Genomic DNA, 20,517 nt, shown 5'->3' on the forward strand with positions numbered 1-20,517 from the left:
CCCAAGGGCCAACAAGTTACAGAGCAAGACATACCAGGCAAATTCTCCAGCAACACAGGGACACAGCCCTGAGCTTCAATATACAGGCTGCCCAAAGTTACTTCAAAACCACTGACATCTCATAACTCATTACTGGACACTTCATTGCACTTCAGAGAGAAGAAATTCAGTTCCACCCACCAGAACACCAACACAAGCTTCCCTAACCAAGAAACCTTAACAAGCAACCTGTACAACCCCACCCACAGTGAGGAATCTCCAAAATAAGAAGAACTCTACAAACTGCCAGAATACAGAAAGGCCATGCCAAACAGCAATATAAACAAGATGAAGGGACAGAGGAATACCCAGCAGGTAAAGGAACAGGATAAATGCCCACCAAACCAAATAAAAGAGGAAGAGATAGGGAATCTACCTGATAAAAAATTCTGAATAATGATAGTGAAAATGATCCAAAATCTTGCAATCAAAATGGAATCACAGATAAAGAGCCTGGAGACAAGGATTGAGAAGATGCAAGAAAGGTTTAACAAGGACCTAGAAGAAATAAAAAAGAGTCAATATATAATGAATAATGCAATAAATGAGATAAAAAACACTCTGGAGGCAACAAATAGGAGAATAACAGAGGCATAAGATAGGATTAGCGAATTAGAAGATAGAATGGTAGAAATAAATGAATCAGCGAGGAAAAAAAGAAAAACAAATTAGAAGAAATGAGGACAATCTCAGAGACCTCCAGGACAATATTAAACACTCCAACATTCGAATCATAGGAGTCCCAGAAGAAAAAGACAAAAAGAAAGACCATGAAAAAATACTTGAGGAGATAATAGTTGAAAACTTCCCTAAAATGAGGAAGGAAATAATTACTCAAGTCCAAGAAACCCAGAGAGTCCCAAACAGGATAAACCCAAGGAAAAATACCCCAAGACACATATTAATCAAATTAACAAAGATCAAACACAAAGAACAAATATTTAAAGCAGCAAGGGAAAAACAACAAATAACACACAAGGGGATTCCCATAAGGATAACAGGTGATTTTTCAATAGAAACTCTTCAGGCCAGGAGGGAATGGAATGGCAAGACATACTTAAAGTGATGAAAGAAAATAACCTACAGCCCAGATTACTGTACCCAGCAAGGATCTCATTCCAATATGAAGGAGAAATCAAAAGCTTTACAGACAAGCAAAAGCTGAGAGAATTCAGCACCACCAAACCAACTCTCCAACAAATGCTAAAGGATCTTCTCTATACAGGAAACACAAAAAGGGTGTATAAACTCGAACCCAAAACAATAAAGTAAATGGCAACAGGATCATACTTATCAATAACTACCTTAAATGTAAATGGGTTGAATGCCCCAACCAAAAGACAAAGACTGGCTGAATGGATACAAAAACAAAACCCCTATATATGTTGTCTACAAGAGACCCAGCTCAAAACAAGGGACACATACAGACTGAAAGTGAAGGGCTGGAAAAAGATTTTCCATGCAAATAGAGATCAAAAGAAAGCAAGAGTAGCAATACTCATATCAGATAAAATAGACTTTGAAACAAAGGCTGTGAAAAGAGACAAAGAAGGACATTACATAATGATCAAAGGATCAATCCAAGAAGAAGATATAACAATTATAAATATATATGCACCCAACATAGGAGCTAAGACAAATGCTAAAAAGTATGAAAGGGGAAATTAACAATAACACAATAACAGTGGGAGATTTTAATACCCCACTTACACCTATGAATAGATCAACTAAACAGAAAATTAACAAGGAGACACAAACATTAAATGATACAATAGACCAGTTAGACCTAATTGATATCTATAGGACATGTCACCCTAAAACAATGAATTTCACCTTTTTCTCAAGTGCTCACGGAACCTTCTCCAGGATAGATCACATCCTGGGCCATAAATCTAGCCTTGGTAAATTAAAAAAACTGAAATCATTCCAAGCATCTTTTCTGACCACAATGCAGTAAGATTAGATCTCAATTACAGGAGAAAAAATATGAAAAATTCCAACATATGGAGGCTGAACAGCATGCTTCTGAATAACCAACAAATCACAGAAGAAATAAAAAAGAAATCAAAATATGCATAGAAACGAATGAAAATGAAAACACAATAACCCAAAACCTGTAGGACACTGTAAAATCAGTGCTAAGGGGAAAGTTCATAGCAATAGAGGCATACCTAAAGAAACAAGAAAAAAGTCAAATAAATAACCTAACTCTACACCTAAAGCAACTAGAAAAGGAAGAAATAAAGAACTCCAGGTTTAGTGGAAGGAAATAAATCTTAAAAATTAGGGCAGAAATAAATGCAAAAGAAACAAAAGAGACCATAGCAAAAATCAACAAGGCCAAAAGCTGGTTCTTTGAAAGGATAAATAAAATTGACAAACCATTAGCCAGACTCACCAAGAAACAAAGGGAGAAAAATCAAATCAATAAAATTAGAAATGAAAGTGGAGAGATCACAACAGACAACACAGAAATACAAAGGATCATAAGAAACTACTATCAACAATTATATGCCAATAAAATGGACAACTTGGAAGATATTGACAAATTCTTAGGAAAGTACAACTTTCCTTCTTTTTATTTGTTTATTTTATTTTATTTTTATTCTTTCCAGGAAGAAACAGAAAATCTTAACAAACCCGTCACAAACACGGAAATTGAAACTGTAATCAGAAATCTTCCAGCAAACAAAAACCCAAGTCCAGACGGCTTCACAGCTGAATTCTATCAAAAATTTAGAGAAGAGCTAACACCTATCCTACTCAAACTCTTCCAGAAAATTGCAGAGGAAGGTAAACTTCCAAACTCATTCTATGAGGCCACCATCACCCTAATACCAAAACCTGACAAAGATGCCACAAAAAAGAAAACTACAGGCCAATATCACTGATGAACATAGATGCAAAAATCCTTAACAAAATTCTAGCAATCAGAATTCAACAACATATTAAAAAGATCATACACCATAACCAAGTGGGCTTTATCCTAGGGATGCAAGGATTCTTCAATATCCACAAATCTATCCACAAATTAATACACTGCATTAACAAATTGAAAAATAAAAGTCATATGATTATCTCAATAGATTCAGAGAAAGCCTTTGACAAAATTCAACATCCATTTATGATAAAAACTCTCCAGAAAGCAGGAATAGAAGGAACATACCTCAACATAATAAAAGTTATATATGACAAACCCACAGCAAACATTATCCTCAATGATGAAAAATTGAAAGCATTTCCCCTAAAGTCAGCAATAAGACAAGGGTGCCCACTTTCATCACTACTATTCAACATAGTTTTGGAAGTAAGTTTTGGCCACAGCAATCAGAGCAGAAAAAGAACTAAAAGGAATCCAAATTGGAAAAGAAGAAGTGAAACTCTCACTGTTTGCAGATGACATGATCCTCTACATAGAAAATCCTAAACACTCCACCAGAAAATTACTAGAGCTAATCAATGAATATAGTAAAGTTGCAGAATATAAAATCAACACACAGAAATCCCTTGCATTCCTATACACTATGAGAAAATAGAAAGAAATTAAGGAAACAATCCCATTCACCATTGCAACGAAAAGAATAAAATACCTACAAATATATCTACCTGAAGAAACTAAAGACCTATATATAGAAAACTATAAAACACTGGTGAAAGAAATCAAAGAGGACACTAATAGATGGAGAAATATACCATGTGCATGGATCAGAAGAATCAGTATACTGAAAATGAGTATACTACCCAAAGCAATCTATAGATACAATGCAATTGCTATCAAGCTACCAGTGGTATTTTTCACAGAACTAGAACAAATGATTTCACAATTTGTATGGAAGTACAAAAAACGTTGAATAGCCAAAGCAATCTTGAGAAAGAAGAATGGACCTGGAGGACTCAAGCTGCCTGACTTCAGGCTCTACTACAAAGCCACAGTCATCAAGACAGTATGGTACTGGCACAAAGACAGAAATATAGATCAATGGAACAAAATAGAAAGCCCAGAGATAAATCCACGCACCTATGGACACCTTATCTTTGACAAAGGATGCAAGAGTATGCAATGGATTAAAGACAATCTCTTTAACAAGTGGTGCTGGGAAAACTGTTCAACCACTTGTAAAGGAAATAAACTAGAACATTTTCTAACACCATACACAAAAATAAACTCAAAATGGATTAAACATCTAAACGTAAGACTAGAAACTATAAACTCCTAGAGGAGAACATAGGCAAAACACTCTCCGACATACATCACAGCAGGATCCTCTATGACCCACCTCCCAGAATATTGGAAAGAAAAGCAAAAATAAACAAATGTGACCTAATTAAACTTAAAAGCTTCTGTACAACAAAAGAAACTATAAGCAAGGTGAAAAGACAGCATTCAGAATGGGAGAAAATAATAGCAAATGAAGCAACTGACAAACAACTAATCTCAAAAATATACAAGCAACTTATGCAGCTCAATTCCAGGAAAAAATAAACGACCCAATCAAAAAATGGGCCAAAGAACTAAACAGGCATTTTCTCCAAAGAAGACATACAGATGGCTAACAAACACATGAAGAAATGCTCAACATCACTCATTATCAGAGAAATGCAAATCAAAACCACAATAAGTTACCATCTCACACCAGTCAGAATGGCTGCCATCCAAAAGTCTACAAAAAATATAAGCTGGAGAGGGTGTGGAGAAAAAGGAACCCTCTTACACTGTTGGTGGGAATGCAAACTAGTACAGCCATTATGGAGAACAGTGTGGAGATTCCTTAAAAAACTGGAAATAGAACTGCCTTATGACCCAGCAATCCCACTTCTGGGCATACACACTGAGGAAACCAGAATTGAAAGAGACACATATACCCCAATGTTCATCGCAGCACTGTTTATAATAGCCAGGACATGGAATCAAGCTAGATGTCCATCAGCAGACAAAAGGATAAGAAAAGTGTGATACATATACACAATGGAGTATTACTCAGCCATTAAAAAGAATACATTTGAATCAGTTCTAATGAGGTGGATGAAACTAGAGCCAATTATACAGAGTGAAGAAGCCAGAAAGAAAAACACCAATACAGTATACTAACGCATATATATGGAATTTAGAAAGATGGTAATGATAACCCTGTGTGCAAGACAGCAAAAGAAACACAGATGTATAGAACAGTCTTTTGGACTCTGGGAGAGGGAGAGGATGGGATGATTTGGGAGAATGGCATTGAAACATGTGTAATATCATATAAGAAATGAATCGCCAGTCCAGGTTCGATGCAGGATACAGGATGCTTGGGGTTGGTGCACTGGGATGACCCAGAGGTATGGTATGGGGAGGGAGGTGGGAGGGGGATTCAGGATTGGGAATACATGTATACCCGTGACAGATTCATGTTGATGTATGGCAAAACCAATACAACACTGTAAAGTAATTAGCCTCCAATTAAAATCAATAAATTTAAATTAAAAAAAGAAAATAGTTCAGTTTCATTCTTTTACATGTAGCTGTCCAGTTTTACCAATACCATTTATTGAGGAAGATGTCTTTTCTCTATTGTCTATTCTTGCTTCCTCTATCATAGATAAATTGACTATATAACTGTGGATTCATTTCTAAGCTCTCTGCTGCTGCTAAGTCACTTCAGTCGTGTCCAACTCTGTGCGACCCCATAGACAGCAGTCCACCAGGCTACCCCATCCCTGGGATTCTCCAGGCAAGAACACTGGAGTGGGTTGCCATTTCCTTCTCCAATGCATCAAAGTGAAAAGTGAAAGTAAAGTTGCTCAGTCGTGTCCGACCCTCTGCAACCCCATGGACTGCAGCCTTCCAGGCTCCTTTGTCCATGGGATTTTCCAGGCAAGAGTACTGGAGTGGGGTGCCATTGCCTTCTCCAAAGCTCTCTATTCTCTCCCATTGATTTAAGTGTCTGTTTTCTGAGCCACTACCATACTGCTTTCATTATTGTCAATGGTAATGTAGTTAGAAATCAGGGAGCACGATACCATTGGCTTTGTTCTTCTTTCTCAAGATGGTTTTGGCTATTCTGAATCTTTTGTGTTTCCATACAAATTTTAAATTTATTTGTTCTAGTTCTGTGGAAAATGCCATTTGGTATTTGATATGGATTATACCAAATCTGTAGATTGACTCGAATAGTATGGTCATTTTAATAATATTAATTCTTCCAATTCATAAACACAGTATATCTTTCCATCTGTTTGTATCATCTATAATTTCTTTCATCAGTGTCTTATAGCTTTCCAAGTACAGGTATTTTACCTCCTTAGTTAGACTTATTGCTAAGTATTTTATTCTTTTTGATGCTATTATAAGTGGGATAGGCTGTTATTGGTATATAGAAATGCAATAGATTTCTGTATGTTAATTTTATATCCCACAAATTTACCAAATTTATTGGTGAATTCTAGTAGTTTTTAGTGTCATCTTTAGGATTTTCCACATATGGTATCATTTCATCTTCTAACAATGACAGTTTTATTTCTTCCTTTCCAATTTGGATTCCTTTTATTTATTTTTCTTATTTGATTGCTGTAGGTAGTAATTCTGATACTATACTGAATGAAAGTTGTGAGAGTGGGCACCAATGTCTTTGTTTCTGATTTTAGAGGAAATTCTTTTTCAGCTTTTGATCACTGAGGATGATGTTAGCTGTGGGTTTGCCATATACGGCCTTTATTATGGTGACTTACATTCCCTCTATACTCACTTTCTAGATAGTTTTTACAAACGGATGTTGAATTTTATCAAAAGCTCTTTCTGCATCTATTGAGAGGATCAAAAAATATAATTTTTATTCTTCAATTTGTTAATGTGGTGTGTGACATGATTGAATATGGAACTATCCATGCATCCCTGGGATAAGTCTCATTTGATCTTGGTGTGTGTGCATGTTAAGTCGCTTCAGTTCTGTCCAACTCTCTGTGACCCTACGGACCATAATCTGCCAGGCTCCTCTGTCCATGGGATTCTACAGGCAAGAATACTGGAGTGGGTTGCCATGCCCTCCTCCAGGGGATCTTCCTGACCCAGAAATTGAACCTGCATCTCTTATGTTTCTTGCATTGGCAGGCAGGTTCTTTACCACTAGAGCCACCTGGTGTGTTATTTTTTAATGTATTGTTGAATTCAACTTGTTAATATTTTGTTAAGAATTTTTATATCTATGTTCATCAGTGCTATTGGCTGTAAATTCCTTTTGTGTTTGTGATATCTTTTCTGGTTTTGGCAGCAGGATGATGCATATCTTTTAGAATGAACTTTGAAACATTTCTTGCTCTTTAATTTTTTGTAATATTTTGAGAAGGATAGATGTTAACTCTTTTCTAAATGTTTGGTAGAATTCCCCTTTGTCACCATCTGTTTTAGAAATTTTATTACTGATTCAATTTCATTACTCAAAATTTTTCTGTTCATATTTTATATTTCTTCCTGATTCAGTCTTGGAAGGTTTTAGCACTTCTAGGAATATGTCTATTTCTTCTAAGTTGTCCATTTTATTGGTATATACTTATGGTAATCTTTTTTGATCCTTTGTAGTTCTGTGATGTCTCATTTTTCATTTCTGATTTTATAGATTTGAACCCTCTTTCATTTTCTTTCTTGATGAGTCTGGCTAAAGGTTCATCAATTTTTGTTATCTTTTTGAAGAATCAGCTTTTAGTTTCATTCATCTTTTCTATTGTTTTTTCTAGTTTCTGTTTTATTTATTTCTGCTCTGATCTTTATAATTTCTTTCCTTCTTCTGACTTTGGCTTTTGTTCTATTTCTAGTTACTGCAGGAGTAAGATTTGATTGTGTATTTGAGGTTTTCTGATTTCCTGAGGCAGGCTTGTATTACTTTGATTTTCCTTCTTGAACTGCTTTTGTTTCATCACATAGATTTTGGATCATTGCATTTTCATTCTCATTTGCCTCTAGATATTTTTTGATATCTTTGATTTCTTCACAGACCCATTTTTTTTTTAGCAGCATATTGTTTAGCCTCCATGTATTTCTGATTTTTTCAGTTTTATCTTAAAGTTTCTTAATCTCATAGTGTTGTGATGTGATGTAGCTATGATTTAAAGCTTCTTCAGTTTACTGAAGTTTGCTTTGTAGCCTATCATGGGATATACCCTGGAGAATGTTCCAAGTACACTTGAATGTGTGTTTTGGTGCTTTGGAAGCAATGTTCTATATATATTTATTGGGTCTATCCAGTATAATGTATTGTTTAAGGTCCGTGTTTTTGTTTTTGTTTTTTTACTGATTTTTGGTCTGGATGATCTGTCCATTGATGTGAGTGGAGTGTTAAAACCCCCTATTGTTATTTTGTTCCTGTCAATTTTTCTCTTTATGATTATTAATGTTTGCTTTATGTGTCTAGGTGATCCTATGTTGCGTGCATATATATTTACAACTGCTACATCTTCTTTTGGATTGCTCTCTTGATCCTTATGTAATGTCCTTCTTTGTCTCTTGAAACAGTCTTTATTTAAAAGTCTATTTTCTTGGTATAAGTGTCAGGAGAGTGTGTAATTTTCTCGCTTCTGTCTTGCTGCAACAAAGATTTGAAATGGCAGACCAGTGTTACAGTTCAGTTACAGCTCAGAATTTTATTTGGTAAACAAAAAATAGTACACCCTTGAGGCGGGAGGGTGGGCTGACCCCAAAGGACAGGCCCCAACTTGACTTGGCTCCCCCTTTTTATACGTTTTGTTTCCTCCCCCTGAGCCTATCTTATGCAAATTAGGGCTAGCCAGGAAGGGGGCGTGATGTTTCACCTGAGGTTCTCACTCTTGTCTGTGTATCTTTCTTTTATTCCTTTTTTGTGGGCTTTTCCCCTTTCTTTGTGTGTTTTTTAGCCACTACCATTTTGGACTCCTTTTTCCTATTCTAACTACCTAACAGAAGTATTTGTATGTAAGCTTTCTTTTCATTTCTATTTTCATAGAATAATTTTCTCTATCCCCTCAATTATAGTCTTTGTGTGTCTTTAAATCTAAAGTGAGTCTCTTGTTGGCAACATAGAAATAAGTCTTTTTTTCTGTATCTGTTCAGCCTCCCTTTATCTTTTGATTGAGACATTTAATTCCTTTACATTTAATTATGTATAGATATGTACTAATTGGGCTTCCCTGGTAGCTCAGTGGTAAAGAATTTGCCTGCCGTGGCAGGAACCACTGGTTGATCCCTAGATTGGGAAGATCCCCTGGATAAGGAAATGGCAACCCAGTCTAGTATTCTTGCCTGGGAAATCCCATGGACAGAGGAGCCTGGCAGGCTATAGCCCATGGGGTCTCAAAGGACTTGAATATGAGTTAGTGTCTAAACAGCAACAAATGTATTTATTGCCATTTTTAAAAATTGTTTGGTGACTGTTTTGCAGTTCTTTTTAATTTATTACCATTCATTTACTCATTTTTATTCATTTACCATGAACTTTATATGTATACATATATGATTATTTTAAAGTTGTTATCACCTAAGTTCAAATGCATTTTAACAAAACTTAATTTTTATACCCCTCTTATGTTTTCTAATGAGTCTTTTCTAATGAGTTGGCTCTTCACATCAGGTGGCCAAAGTATTGGAACTTCAGCTTCAGCATCAGTCCTTCCAATGAATATTCCAATGAATTTAGTCTTGACTGGTTTGATCTCTGTTTGGGAACTCATGTACACTCATGGCGGATTCATGTCAATGTATGGCAAAACCAATACAGTATTGTAAAATAAAATAAAATAAAAATAAAAATTTAAAAAAAGAGTCTTCTCCAACACCACAGTTCAAAATCATTAATTCTTTGGCACTCAGCCTTCTTTATGGTCCAACTCTCACATCCATACATGAATACTGGAAATACCATAGTTTTGACTATGCAAACCTTTGTCAGCAAAGTAATGTCTCTGTTTTTTAATAGGCAGTCTAGGTTTGTCATAGCTTTTCCTTCAAGGAGCAAGCGTCTTTTAATTTCATAGCTGCAGTCACCATCTGCAGTGATTTTTGAGCCCAAGAAAATAAAGTTTGTCACTGTTTCCATTGTTTCCCCATCTATTTGCCATGAAGTGATGGGTCCAGATGCCATGATCTTAATTTTTTGAACGTAGAGTTTTAAGCTAGTTTTTTCACTCTCCTCTTTCATCCTCATCAAGAGGCTCTTTAGTTCCTCTTCACTTTCTGCCATAAGAGTGGTGTCATCTGTATATCTGAGGTGGTAGGGGTAATGGTGGTTATGATGACCTCCTTCAATAGGACTTATGCCAGCACACTCCAGGCCACTCACAGGCAAGTCTGGCTTAGTCTTTTGTGGTGTCACTGCTCCTTTTTCCTGGGTCCTGGTACACACAAGGTTGTTGTTTTGTGCGTGTGCCCCCAAGAGTCTGTTTCCCTAGTCTGGTGGAAGTTCTGTAATCAAATCCCTCTGGCCTTCAAAGTTAAATTTCCTGGGGATTCTCAGTCCTTTTCCTGGATCCCCAGGTTGGGAAATCTGTTGTGGGCCCTAGAACTTTTGCAATGGTGCGAGAACTTATTCGATATAATTGTTCTCCAGTTTTTGCGCCGTCTGAACAACTCTGTTCTTTTGCCACCTAATACATTCTTTTCATTTCTCTTCTACATTTCTGTATAGGGCCTGATAATTTCTGCCACCCAGTCATGCTATTAGGGCTTCCTCCGTGTCTCAGATGGTAAAGAATCTGCCTGCAATGCTGGAGACATGGGTTCTATCCCAGGGTAGAGAAGGCCCCCTGCAGAAGGGGATGGCAACCCACTCCAGTATTCTTGGCTGGAGAATCCTATCAGCTATAGTCCATGGGGTCACAAAGGATCGGACACGCCTGAGTGACTAATCACCACCACCAGTCTTATCATTTCTTCTAAAAGAAAAGAATAACCATTCTTTATTCCTAGTGTAATTTTTCCAACTATTTCTGACTTTGTCTCCTCAGAGATCTTTACCTATCATCTTCACCTTTCTTTTCTATATCTTTAAGCTCTTCCACTCTATTGGCTTTCACCTTCAATGTATAAGCATATTATTGTGTCTTAAATATAATCTTAGTTTCCTCAGTCTTCATTTGCTTGTGAGTAATGTAGGAGAGGAAAAACAATTTTCCCCTCTAACCTTCTGAGTTCTTGGCTTAGACTCTTATAATAAAACACAGTTTAACAAGAGAAAACAAGCAAGTTTATTAACATGCGTATGTTATGTATACATGTGCATGCATATACATGAGAGATATCCTAAAAAACTAAATAACTCCCCCAGATGGTGCAAGGCACTACTTAAATACCATCTTCAGCTAAAGACAAGTGAAGATGTGAGGTGGGGAAAGGCCAGTTATGGCAGATTACCAGGAAAAGCTAGATAAACAAGGGTTAGGTTTGCCATGCAGATTTAAGTGTACTCTTTCTCCATGAATAAGATTCTCCTGGTGTTTAATCATTTTTCTCTTCCCAGTAAAGAATCTGCCTACAATGCAGGAGACCCCAGTTCGATTCCTAGGTTGGGAGGATCCACTGGAGAAGGGATAGGCTAACCACTCCAGTATTCCTGGGCTTCCCTTGTGGATCAGCTGGTAAAGAATCTACCTGCAATGCAGGAGACCTAGGTTCGATCCCTGGGTTGGGAAGATACCCTGGAGAAGGGAAAGGCTACTCACTCAAGTATTCTGGCCTAGAGAAATCCATGGACTATGCAGTCCATGGGGTCACAAAGAGTTGGACACAACTAAGGGACTTTCACTTTCACTCTCTCTTCCCAGTACAGAGAGGTTGATGTTTACAAATGGAGATTTACTTTGTAAATGCAAATTTCTCTTTGGTAGTTTTCAGAGCTTTTCCTGTCTCTGCCATGTTTCAAAATAATCAACTCAAAATAATCTTTATGCCAAAGAGTCATATTTTGGGGCAGCATATTTTGTAGTAATGTTTCCATATTTAGATGTTACTTAAAATTTTACTTCTTCATACCTTCAGCTGTATTATAGTTGGACCTCCCTAGGACCTCCTCCACTGTTAAAAAACAAAATTCAATTGAGTAAATTTGAAAATTCAATGATTCACGAATTTTTTCCCCAATAGTCATGTTCAGCCTTTCTGGTAGCCATGTACAGATGTGAGAGTTGGACCATAAAGAAGGCTGAGTGCCAAAGAATTGATGCTTTCAAATTGTAGCACTAGAGAAGTCTCCTGGACAGCAAAGAGATCAAACCAGCCAATCCTAAAGGAAATCAACCCTGAATATTCATTGGAAGGACTGATGTTGAAGCTGAAGCTCCAATACTTTGGCAACCTGATGTGAAGAGTCAACTCATTGGAAAGGCCCCAATGCTGGGAAAGATTGAGAGCAGAAGGAGAAGGGGGCAACAGAGGATGAGATGGTTGGATGGCATCACCGACTCAGTGACATGAGTTTGAACAATCTCTGGGAGATGGTGAAGGACAGGTGAGCCTGGTGTGCTATAGTCCATGGGGTTGCCAAGAGTTGGACATGACTGAACAATAACATGCCTTCAGCCATATTATAGTTGGACTTCCCTAGGACCTCCCTCAACATTCAACTGGGTAAATTTGAAGATCTAATTGGCTTTATTCAGCAATTCATGAATTGGGTAGCATCCCATCTAGTGAACAGACAGGCACTCCAAGGAACTGGACAAAATGGAAGGTTTTTATAGGAAGAAGAGTGGGACGAGGAAGTTATTAGCAAAAGAAAAGAATTCTTTCAGGTCAGATCATCTTCTTTTGTAGGGGAAGGTAATGGGAGGAGTCTTATTATGCAGGTACCTCACTAGTGCTAATCAGGAAATTTCAGATTGCTTAAAAGTCACCTTACTGGGAGAATCTGGGACTACTATTAAATCTTGGTCCACTGTCACAGAGGCAGATGACTGCACTTGCTGATTGCTACTTCTTTTTAACATTCAGTTCTCCATAAACTCTCGCCCAAGTTTAACTTATAAATCCTGGGTATTCTTCCTGTCACTTCATGAACTGTTTTCTTTTAGAATCTTCTTTTAGTTCAACAGCCCTTGAAGTCATTTAAGGTCTTTTCCTTACTCAATATCCTTTATTCATGCATGCCTAAGTTCCTATTCTTCCCAAAGCTAACAACTCCTTGAATTCAAAGTTGACTCTCAACCTGATTCTGAATTCCTTAAAATTCCCACTGCATCAACACCATCTATCTGCCAAAGTATACAAAATATTGCTCCAACTCTCAGTCACACCTGATTATCTGATAGCTGAGGCAGCACTGCTTTTGTTTGTTTTGTCTTCTGTGTTTTTCTTTGAAAATAGTTTCTTTGTATTCTGCTGTCAATTCCCATGTTCAAGGGACTCACTTAGTACTCCAAGAGGCAAGGGACCACTCCTGTCAGCTTGACATTGTATGATCCTCCTTGAAAAAATTCCTTTCCATGAAAAACTCATGAAGATAGATACCTAGGAGATAGCCCTGCAGTTTAGTAACAAATTCCCATAATCTATGTTTTCATTTTGATGATGGCCAGTCTGTTCCAGGAAATGTAGTTTATAATCTTGCTCTCTTTTATCTTATTATCATTTACTATTCATCCCTTGGCAATCCATCTTCACCATTCGACTGTAACTACCAGTTTAGCGATAATTCCACCTCCACACTGAACACTTCAGAGACTGTTAATGAGTTTAAATGCTAGGGATTTTCTCTGATGCCTCATTGCATATGCTTGTTACATTAAGATGCTAATGAGGGATCTGTTGGATGGAGGTGCTGGAGCTGGACCAGGGACCAGGCTATAATTACCAGTGTTCTGTAATTACCAGTGATTTCCTTATTTTCAAAGACAGAGGAAATGTTTCAAATTCTAGATTCTTCTGTGGCATTTGATGCTGTTGAGGCCACCTTCTTCAGAACACTCCCTCTTTGTGTGTATTATGACATAATTTTTTGTTCACAGTGAACTATTACCATGCTCCTGTTACTCATTTTGTAAATTTTGCTGCTGGTAATGTTGATCTTACCAAAAGATGTCAAAAGAAGGTTTTCAGACCAGGCTCACACGTGCACAGACAATGATGACTATATAATGACTGCTGTCTGGCTAACACTAATTGTAAGATACTATCAATTGTAAGACACATAGCACTTTTGAAGATGTTAAAAATCTGAAAGGAATGGACATCTAAGAATCATGGGCATATGATATTATTATCTGATTGCTTGAAGAGAATTGATCTGTGTTGCTTGAATTCAAGGCTTTAAGAAATAATGCAAACATCATTATACATTCTCTAAATTTACTTTCCTTATCTGATGTAAAATAACCACACCAAGTTATTTTACGTCTTTTATGAGGCTAGAATAAGTCACTCAGTCGTGTCTGAATCTTTGCGACTCCATGGACTGTAGCCTACCAGGTTCCTCCATCCATGGGATTTTCCAGGCAAGAATACTGGAGTGGGTTGCCATTTTCTTCTCCAGATCTTCCCGACCCAGGGATTGAACCTGGGTCTCTCACATTGTAGGCAGACACTTTACTGTCTGAGCCACCAGGGAAGTCTAGAATAAGATAATACATGTAAAATAATTACTGCAGCTAAAGTACCAAAATCAGTAAGCACTCAATAAATGATAACTAATAGTCAACACATATTTTCAATAAAAACTTGAACTATAACTGTTATTGAATTCAATATTCTTAAAATGCTAAGACCCCATATGTTTATTGAAAGTATTTTTTCTCCCTTAGTAAACTTAATGAATAATAATCAATTTTACAGGGTTTTTTTGAGATGCAAATGAGACAATTCATGCAAAATACTTGTTTATTGGTTGAAGTAGTACCAGATATTTTCAGCAGAACATGAATTATAACTTAATTTTGTTGTTTCTAAAATTCTAGAGATGATATACATTTTTCAAAGTTAATTTCAGAAAGATTAAGTGATTCTAGTTAATAATTCCTTCTTTCTATGTTTTTTTGTCTGGATTAAATAATATATGAAAGTATATAACAATTGTAAAACATTTAATTCAGTGTGTGACAAATAAAAAGCACTCAGTAAAAAGTGATTATTATTACAATTGTTGTTATTTATTCCTGATATTATCTATGGTAGTTCATTTTCACTTTTTCTCCTTGATCAAGTCAAAGATTTTAAAATATCAAATACTTCTCCATTATACTTGCTAAGCTAGTTTTCTGAAGTTAACTTCACCAAATAATATATATCTTTCAAAAATTTTATGACAATGAGTGAGATAATGCATGTAAAATATTTTGTTGCTATTATTGACAGTTTTTGTTTACTTGATATCACTTGAATTTCTACTAATTGACTAATTTAGAATACTGAGAAACACTTTATACATTGGCTGAATTTAACTCTCCAGGGTTTAAATAACTTCATGCACTAATATAGAACAGCAGTTCTCAAACTCTTTGGTGTCAGGGCCTATTTATACTTTTTAAAACAAATGAAGACCTCAAAGAGCTTGTGTTTATATGGATTATATCTATTGATATTTATTATATTAGAAATTAAAGCTGAGAAATGTTTAAAATATCTATGAATCATTTTAAATAACAATAATGAATCCATTTAATGTTAACAACATTTTTTAATAAAAATTAACTATTTTTCCAAAAATAATTCAGAGAGGACAGGCATTGTTTAACAGTTTTAAAATCTCTTTAATATTTAGTTTTATGGAAAGATAGTTGGATTCTCATAGATGTATCTGTGTTCAACTTGTTGTGGTGCGCTATTTGGTATGAAGTTTATAAAGAATATACAGTTTTAAAGATGAATAGTTGGAAATGGGAAATCTAGCAAACTCTCTAAAAGAATCTCAGAGGCCCCTCTGGGTCCTTGAACCACACTTTGAGAACTGCTGACATATGCTTTTAATTTTTTTAAGTATTGAATAAGATAATCTATATAATAGATACTGTTATTAATGCTGCTTTAGTTGCTATTAGTATTATTTATATAATTTCCAGATACTGTCAAAAGAAACTTAGTTTCTTGTTTTGTTGACTGCATTCACAGTTCCTATAAAAACAAAAACAAAACAAATGACAATATATTTGGTAAAACGGTTAAGCTACTTCACTAAATAATATCTCTTATAGGAGTTTTAATGAAATTGAGATAATGTATTTTATATCTTTAATGTCAGTAATACACATGGCTCAATGCCTGGCACATAATATAGACTCAGTGAAAGGCAGTTTTAGAATCACTCTTTGTTCAATGTACAAAAGATTATGCAAATAGATGCCAGGGATAAAATTGACCTCATACACCCAATAACATCATTAGCTTATCTGGAATCACTCTCTTGTCTCTAGACAAGGCCTACTTTTAGGCCCAAGATTCCCTTAGGAAAGTAAATAAATCTTTTAACAGAAACAAGCTAATACAATTCAGAGTTGGGCTTTGAGTAATGCTGACTTCCACTGATATTATGGTCAGTGTGTGAGGCCTTCCCTAGAAATTTCAGATATCTAGGAATACCTAAAAGTTGTGCAGCATTTCCTTGGGGAAATGACTCTCCACTCCAGCACTTGTATCCTGAGTGTAGATATGTCTACCCTTGTCAGAATTCTTTCAGAATGAATGCAAACTCCCCAGATTGTTTCTAGCCTCAGGGTCTGCTTGCCACATTGTTGGATGGCAGGGGAGGGGGACAGTTTGGAAGGGGAGCCATTCCACTTTACCCCTCCTCTGGTCTTGCTATAGGATCCTGAAAAAGTATAACACAGTTTTCTACCAACATTTTGTCAGAAAATGGCCTTCTTCTCTACATTTATACCAAAATGGTAAGTGTTTCCACTCAGGACCCCAAGACTTTTGCTCTAGAAGGAATCAGTTCCAAAGTTAGCAGTGGTAGTAAATCTTACGGACTTTTATCATCTGAGATCTAACAGCCATTTCTTTCATGCTTCTGAAAGAATCTCTGTTTTATTTTAATTGCTTCCATTTTCTAAATATTAAACTTTTGGTATAAAGACTTTAAAAGATTATAAAATTACGTAGAATTATATTATAAAGAACCATGTACTCATTATCTAGCTCCAAGATTTATCAATATATGGACTGTCTTGCATCATCTGTACTTCTGTCCACTTCTCCCTCCCATATTATTTCAAAACAAACCTCAGAATCATAATATTTTATCCATAAACTTCAGTATATACATATCTAAAAATATAAAATTTTCCCCACATAATCACAATATCAACATCACTTTTAAAAACTAATTAAAGATAATTATTTACTATCATCAAAGGCCAGTTATTGTTCAAAATAACACATTTCCACCTGTGTCATGAATATTTTTAAAAATTTGTTTGTTTGCATCACAATTCCAAGAAGATCCACATATTAACATTGCTTGATTGGTATTTTAAGACTCTCTTAATATTATGTTCTCTAATTTTTTCTGTTGTAAATGATTTGTTTTTAAGAAACCCTTTCCTCTTTTCTTAATCTCATATTAGCTTCCTTAACTCCAGAAAACTTCCTAAAGCCTTATCCTCACTAAAACATTTCATGAAGGATGAGCCAATACTGGCTCCTTTCAGGCAAGCTTGACCTATGCTCTTTCTACATATTCCCTCATATTTATGGCTTTTGGAATAAAGACTCTAAGAATACAAGATGGCAACATTCTTACCTATCATTTTATAACTCTTAAGAAATGTAACCTGTGTGGTTCATCAAATGTGGTGACTATTACCTTCTGATACTTGCCACTCTTCCCATCTAGAATTCAAGGGTCGCTTCACCAGATCCTGTACTGTATTACCTGAGGACACTTTCTGTTTGCAGTGTCTCCTAGTTTTCACAGCCATTCTTGCCTTCTTAAATGGCATGCCTAGGTTCAGAATTGCAGGTATGTACCAATACGCCAAGAGATCTTGTCACATCTATTGATGCTTCTCATACCATCACTTTGTCTCTTTCTCGAGGAAAAAAACAAAACAAAAAACCCAGGCATGTAAGAAATTCAGGGCCTGAATTAGAAGGCTTAAAGATAACTTTTCATAACTCTTCCTCATGTCTTCCCAGAAATTAAATACCAATCAATGTCGTCAACAAGCTCTTAGCAAAGAAAAATATTTTCCCCTCTTGATCATCAAGCACTCTATACCTGACAAAGCATGTTAAGACAATCTATAGGGACTTTCAGATTTGTCATGGTTCCCTGTGTGTTCCCTAAAGCCAGCAATGATCTTTAAGAGTGTGTTTCTATCCTCTTTCACAGTTCATAGTACAAATAGCCACCAGCCCAGGAATCCTCATAATGATCTCTGATAGAATCCTAGAAGTGCAACCTGAATTGTCCCAGGCTTCAAGTTCCTGTGGACACAAGAAAAAATAAATTAACAGTAAAATTTGAATTTCATTTGTGCAAGTTATCCCTGCTTATTGATGATAGACCTCTTCAAGATCGACCATAATGATTTACCACAATCATTTCCAAAAATTTCTAGGTACATTACTTATGCTCAGGCACAAGATTCTGCTCCCATCTTCTTATTGATATTTTTTTCCTGTGAACTTCTTTATTAGTGGAGGTGCTTACCTAGATGGACACCTCTCAGTATTCTTAAAAAACAAATGAGTTCAAAACTCCACATGTAAATGGGAGGACTGTATCTCTCCCAGAGTCTCAGGAAAATGCTTACTAAAAAGACAATTCCTTCAGTTTCTGCATAGAGACTTTGTCTGTATTGTGGCCAGTCTAATTCTTATTTGAGGGGCATACTATCCTCTTCATCTCCAAAAAACTCCAGAGCTCCCAGGCTCTGTCTCCAAACGACTCACCCACAGAAGTTCCTCTTCTTGACCACTTTCCTTGGGAAAGGATGTCCTTAGCTAAAAACTCATCTCAAACTCAGCTTAGTCAATGCTGACATGCTATTACTCCTAGGTGGTATGCACATCATTTTTATTGCACTTGGAATGCTAAAAATGAACAATTGAATTTATTGATGTCATTGAATACAGACACAAATTTATTCATTCAACAAATATTTAGTGAATGCCTTCTATGTGCTGGGACATTTCTAGGAATTGGAGCTAAAACAAAAAAGACACAATTCACTCTTATATACAACCATACTTATAATTTATCTCAGTAACGGTAATTCCAAGTCTTTTACAGAAAATTGGTGAGAAGGCATTCCTAACTTGAAAAAAAAGCTGTCATTTTCTGATATCATACTGTTACTCTTCCATGTGACTATCACTTTATGCTGTGAATAGCTTTCAACAAATATCAGATCTAAATTTTCTCCAGTGATATGCAACTGAATGTATCCCACCGTACAAACCTGTTCAACGCTTCCATATGCTGTAACAATGTCCTACCTTCTTTTTTGTTCCTGTAGGTGTATCAGTTCCTATCCCAGTGATTGGACTGAGGGATGAAGACAAGGTGTTCGTCAACAACACCACCTGCGTGCTGAATGACCCAAATTTCGTTCTTATTGGGTCCTTCGTAGCTTTCTTCATACCGCTGACAATCATGGTGATTACCTACTGTCTGACGATTCACGTCCTTCGCCGCCAAGCTCTGATGTTACTGCACGGCCACACTGAGGAACCGCCTGGAATAAACCTGAATTTCCTGAAATGCTGCAAGACGAACACCGATGAAGAGAATTCTGCAAACCCGAACCAAGATTTGAACCCACGCCGAAGGAAGAAGAAAGAAAGACGGCCTAGGGGCACCATGCAAGCTATCAACAATGAACGGAAAGCCTCGAAGGTCCTTGGAATTGTGTTCTTTGTGTTTCTGATCATGTGGTGCCCGTTTTTTATTACTAATATTTTGTCGGTTCTTTGTGGGAAGGCTTGTAATCAAAAGCTCATGGAAAAGCTTCTGAATGTGTTTGTTTGGATTGGCTATGTTTGTTCAGGAATTAATCCTCTGGTGTACACTCTTTTCAACAAAGTTTACCGAAGGGCTTTCTCCAACTATTTGCGCTGCAATTATAAGGCAGATAAAAAGCCTCCAATCAGACAAATCCCGAGAGTTGCTGCCACTGCTTTGTCTGGGAGGGAGCTTAATGTTAACATTTACCGGCACACCAATGAACCAGTAATTAAGAAAGCTGATGACAAGGAGCCTGGTATAGAGATGCAAGTTGAGAATTTGGAGCTACCGGTTAATCCCTCCAATGTGATTAGTGAAAGGATTAGTAGTGTGTAAGAAAGAGTAGCACAGTCTTTTCCTATGGTAAAGCTACAAATGTAGAAAATTGTTCTTTAATTCTGCCGGTCATAACTAATGTAAATATTGCCGTCTGAAAAGTGTGTTTTATATATAGCTTTGCAATCCTGTACTTTACAATCATGCTTACAATAGTGAGATTTAGGGTTCTATATTTACTGTTTATACTAGATTGAGAATAATTTATTTTAATTGATGCAAAAATGTTGATTTTCCCCCCCTTCCATCCCTCCTTCCTTCCCTCTTT

At 36.3% G+C, this 20,517-nt stretch overlaps 1 protein-coding gene across 1 annotated transcript in view; it reads left to right on the plus strand.

Annotated features, from left to right (window-relative positions):
* Window positions 1-20,249, plus strand: part of HTR2C (5-hydroxytryptamine receptor 2C) — a 148,799-nt gene extending 128,550 nt beyond the window's left edge. Inside the window, exon 4 of the mRNA XM_068962802.1 lies at window positions 19,426-20,249. Within this exon, the coding sequence (XP_068818903.1) occupies window positions 19,426-20,249 (824 nt within the window). The remainder of the gene's footprint in view (window positions 1-19,425) is intronic.
* The last annotated feature ends 268 nt before the right edge of the window (window positions 20,250-20,517 follow it).

This window comes from Capricornis sumatraensis, chromosome X (genome assembly GCF_032405125.1).
Source record: "Capricornis sumatraensis isolate serow.1 chromosome X, serow.2, whole genome shotgun sequence".
Taxonomy (NCBI): domain Eukaryota; kingdom Metazoa; phylum Chordata; class Mammalia; order Artiodactyla; family Bovidae; genus Capricornis; species Capricornis sumatraensis.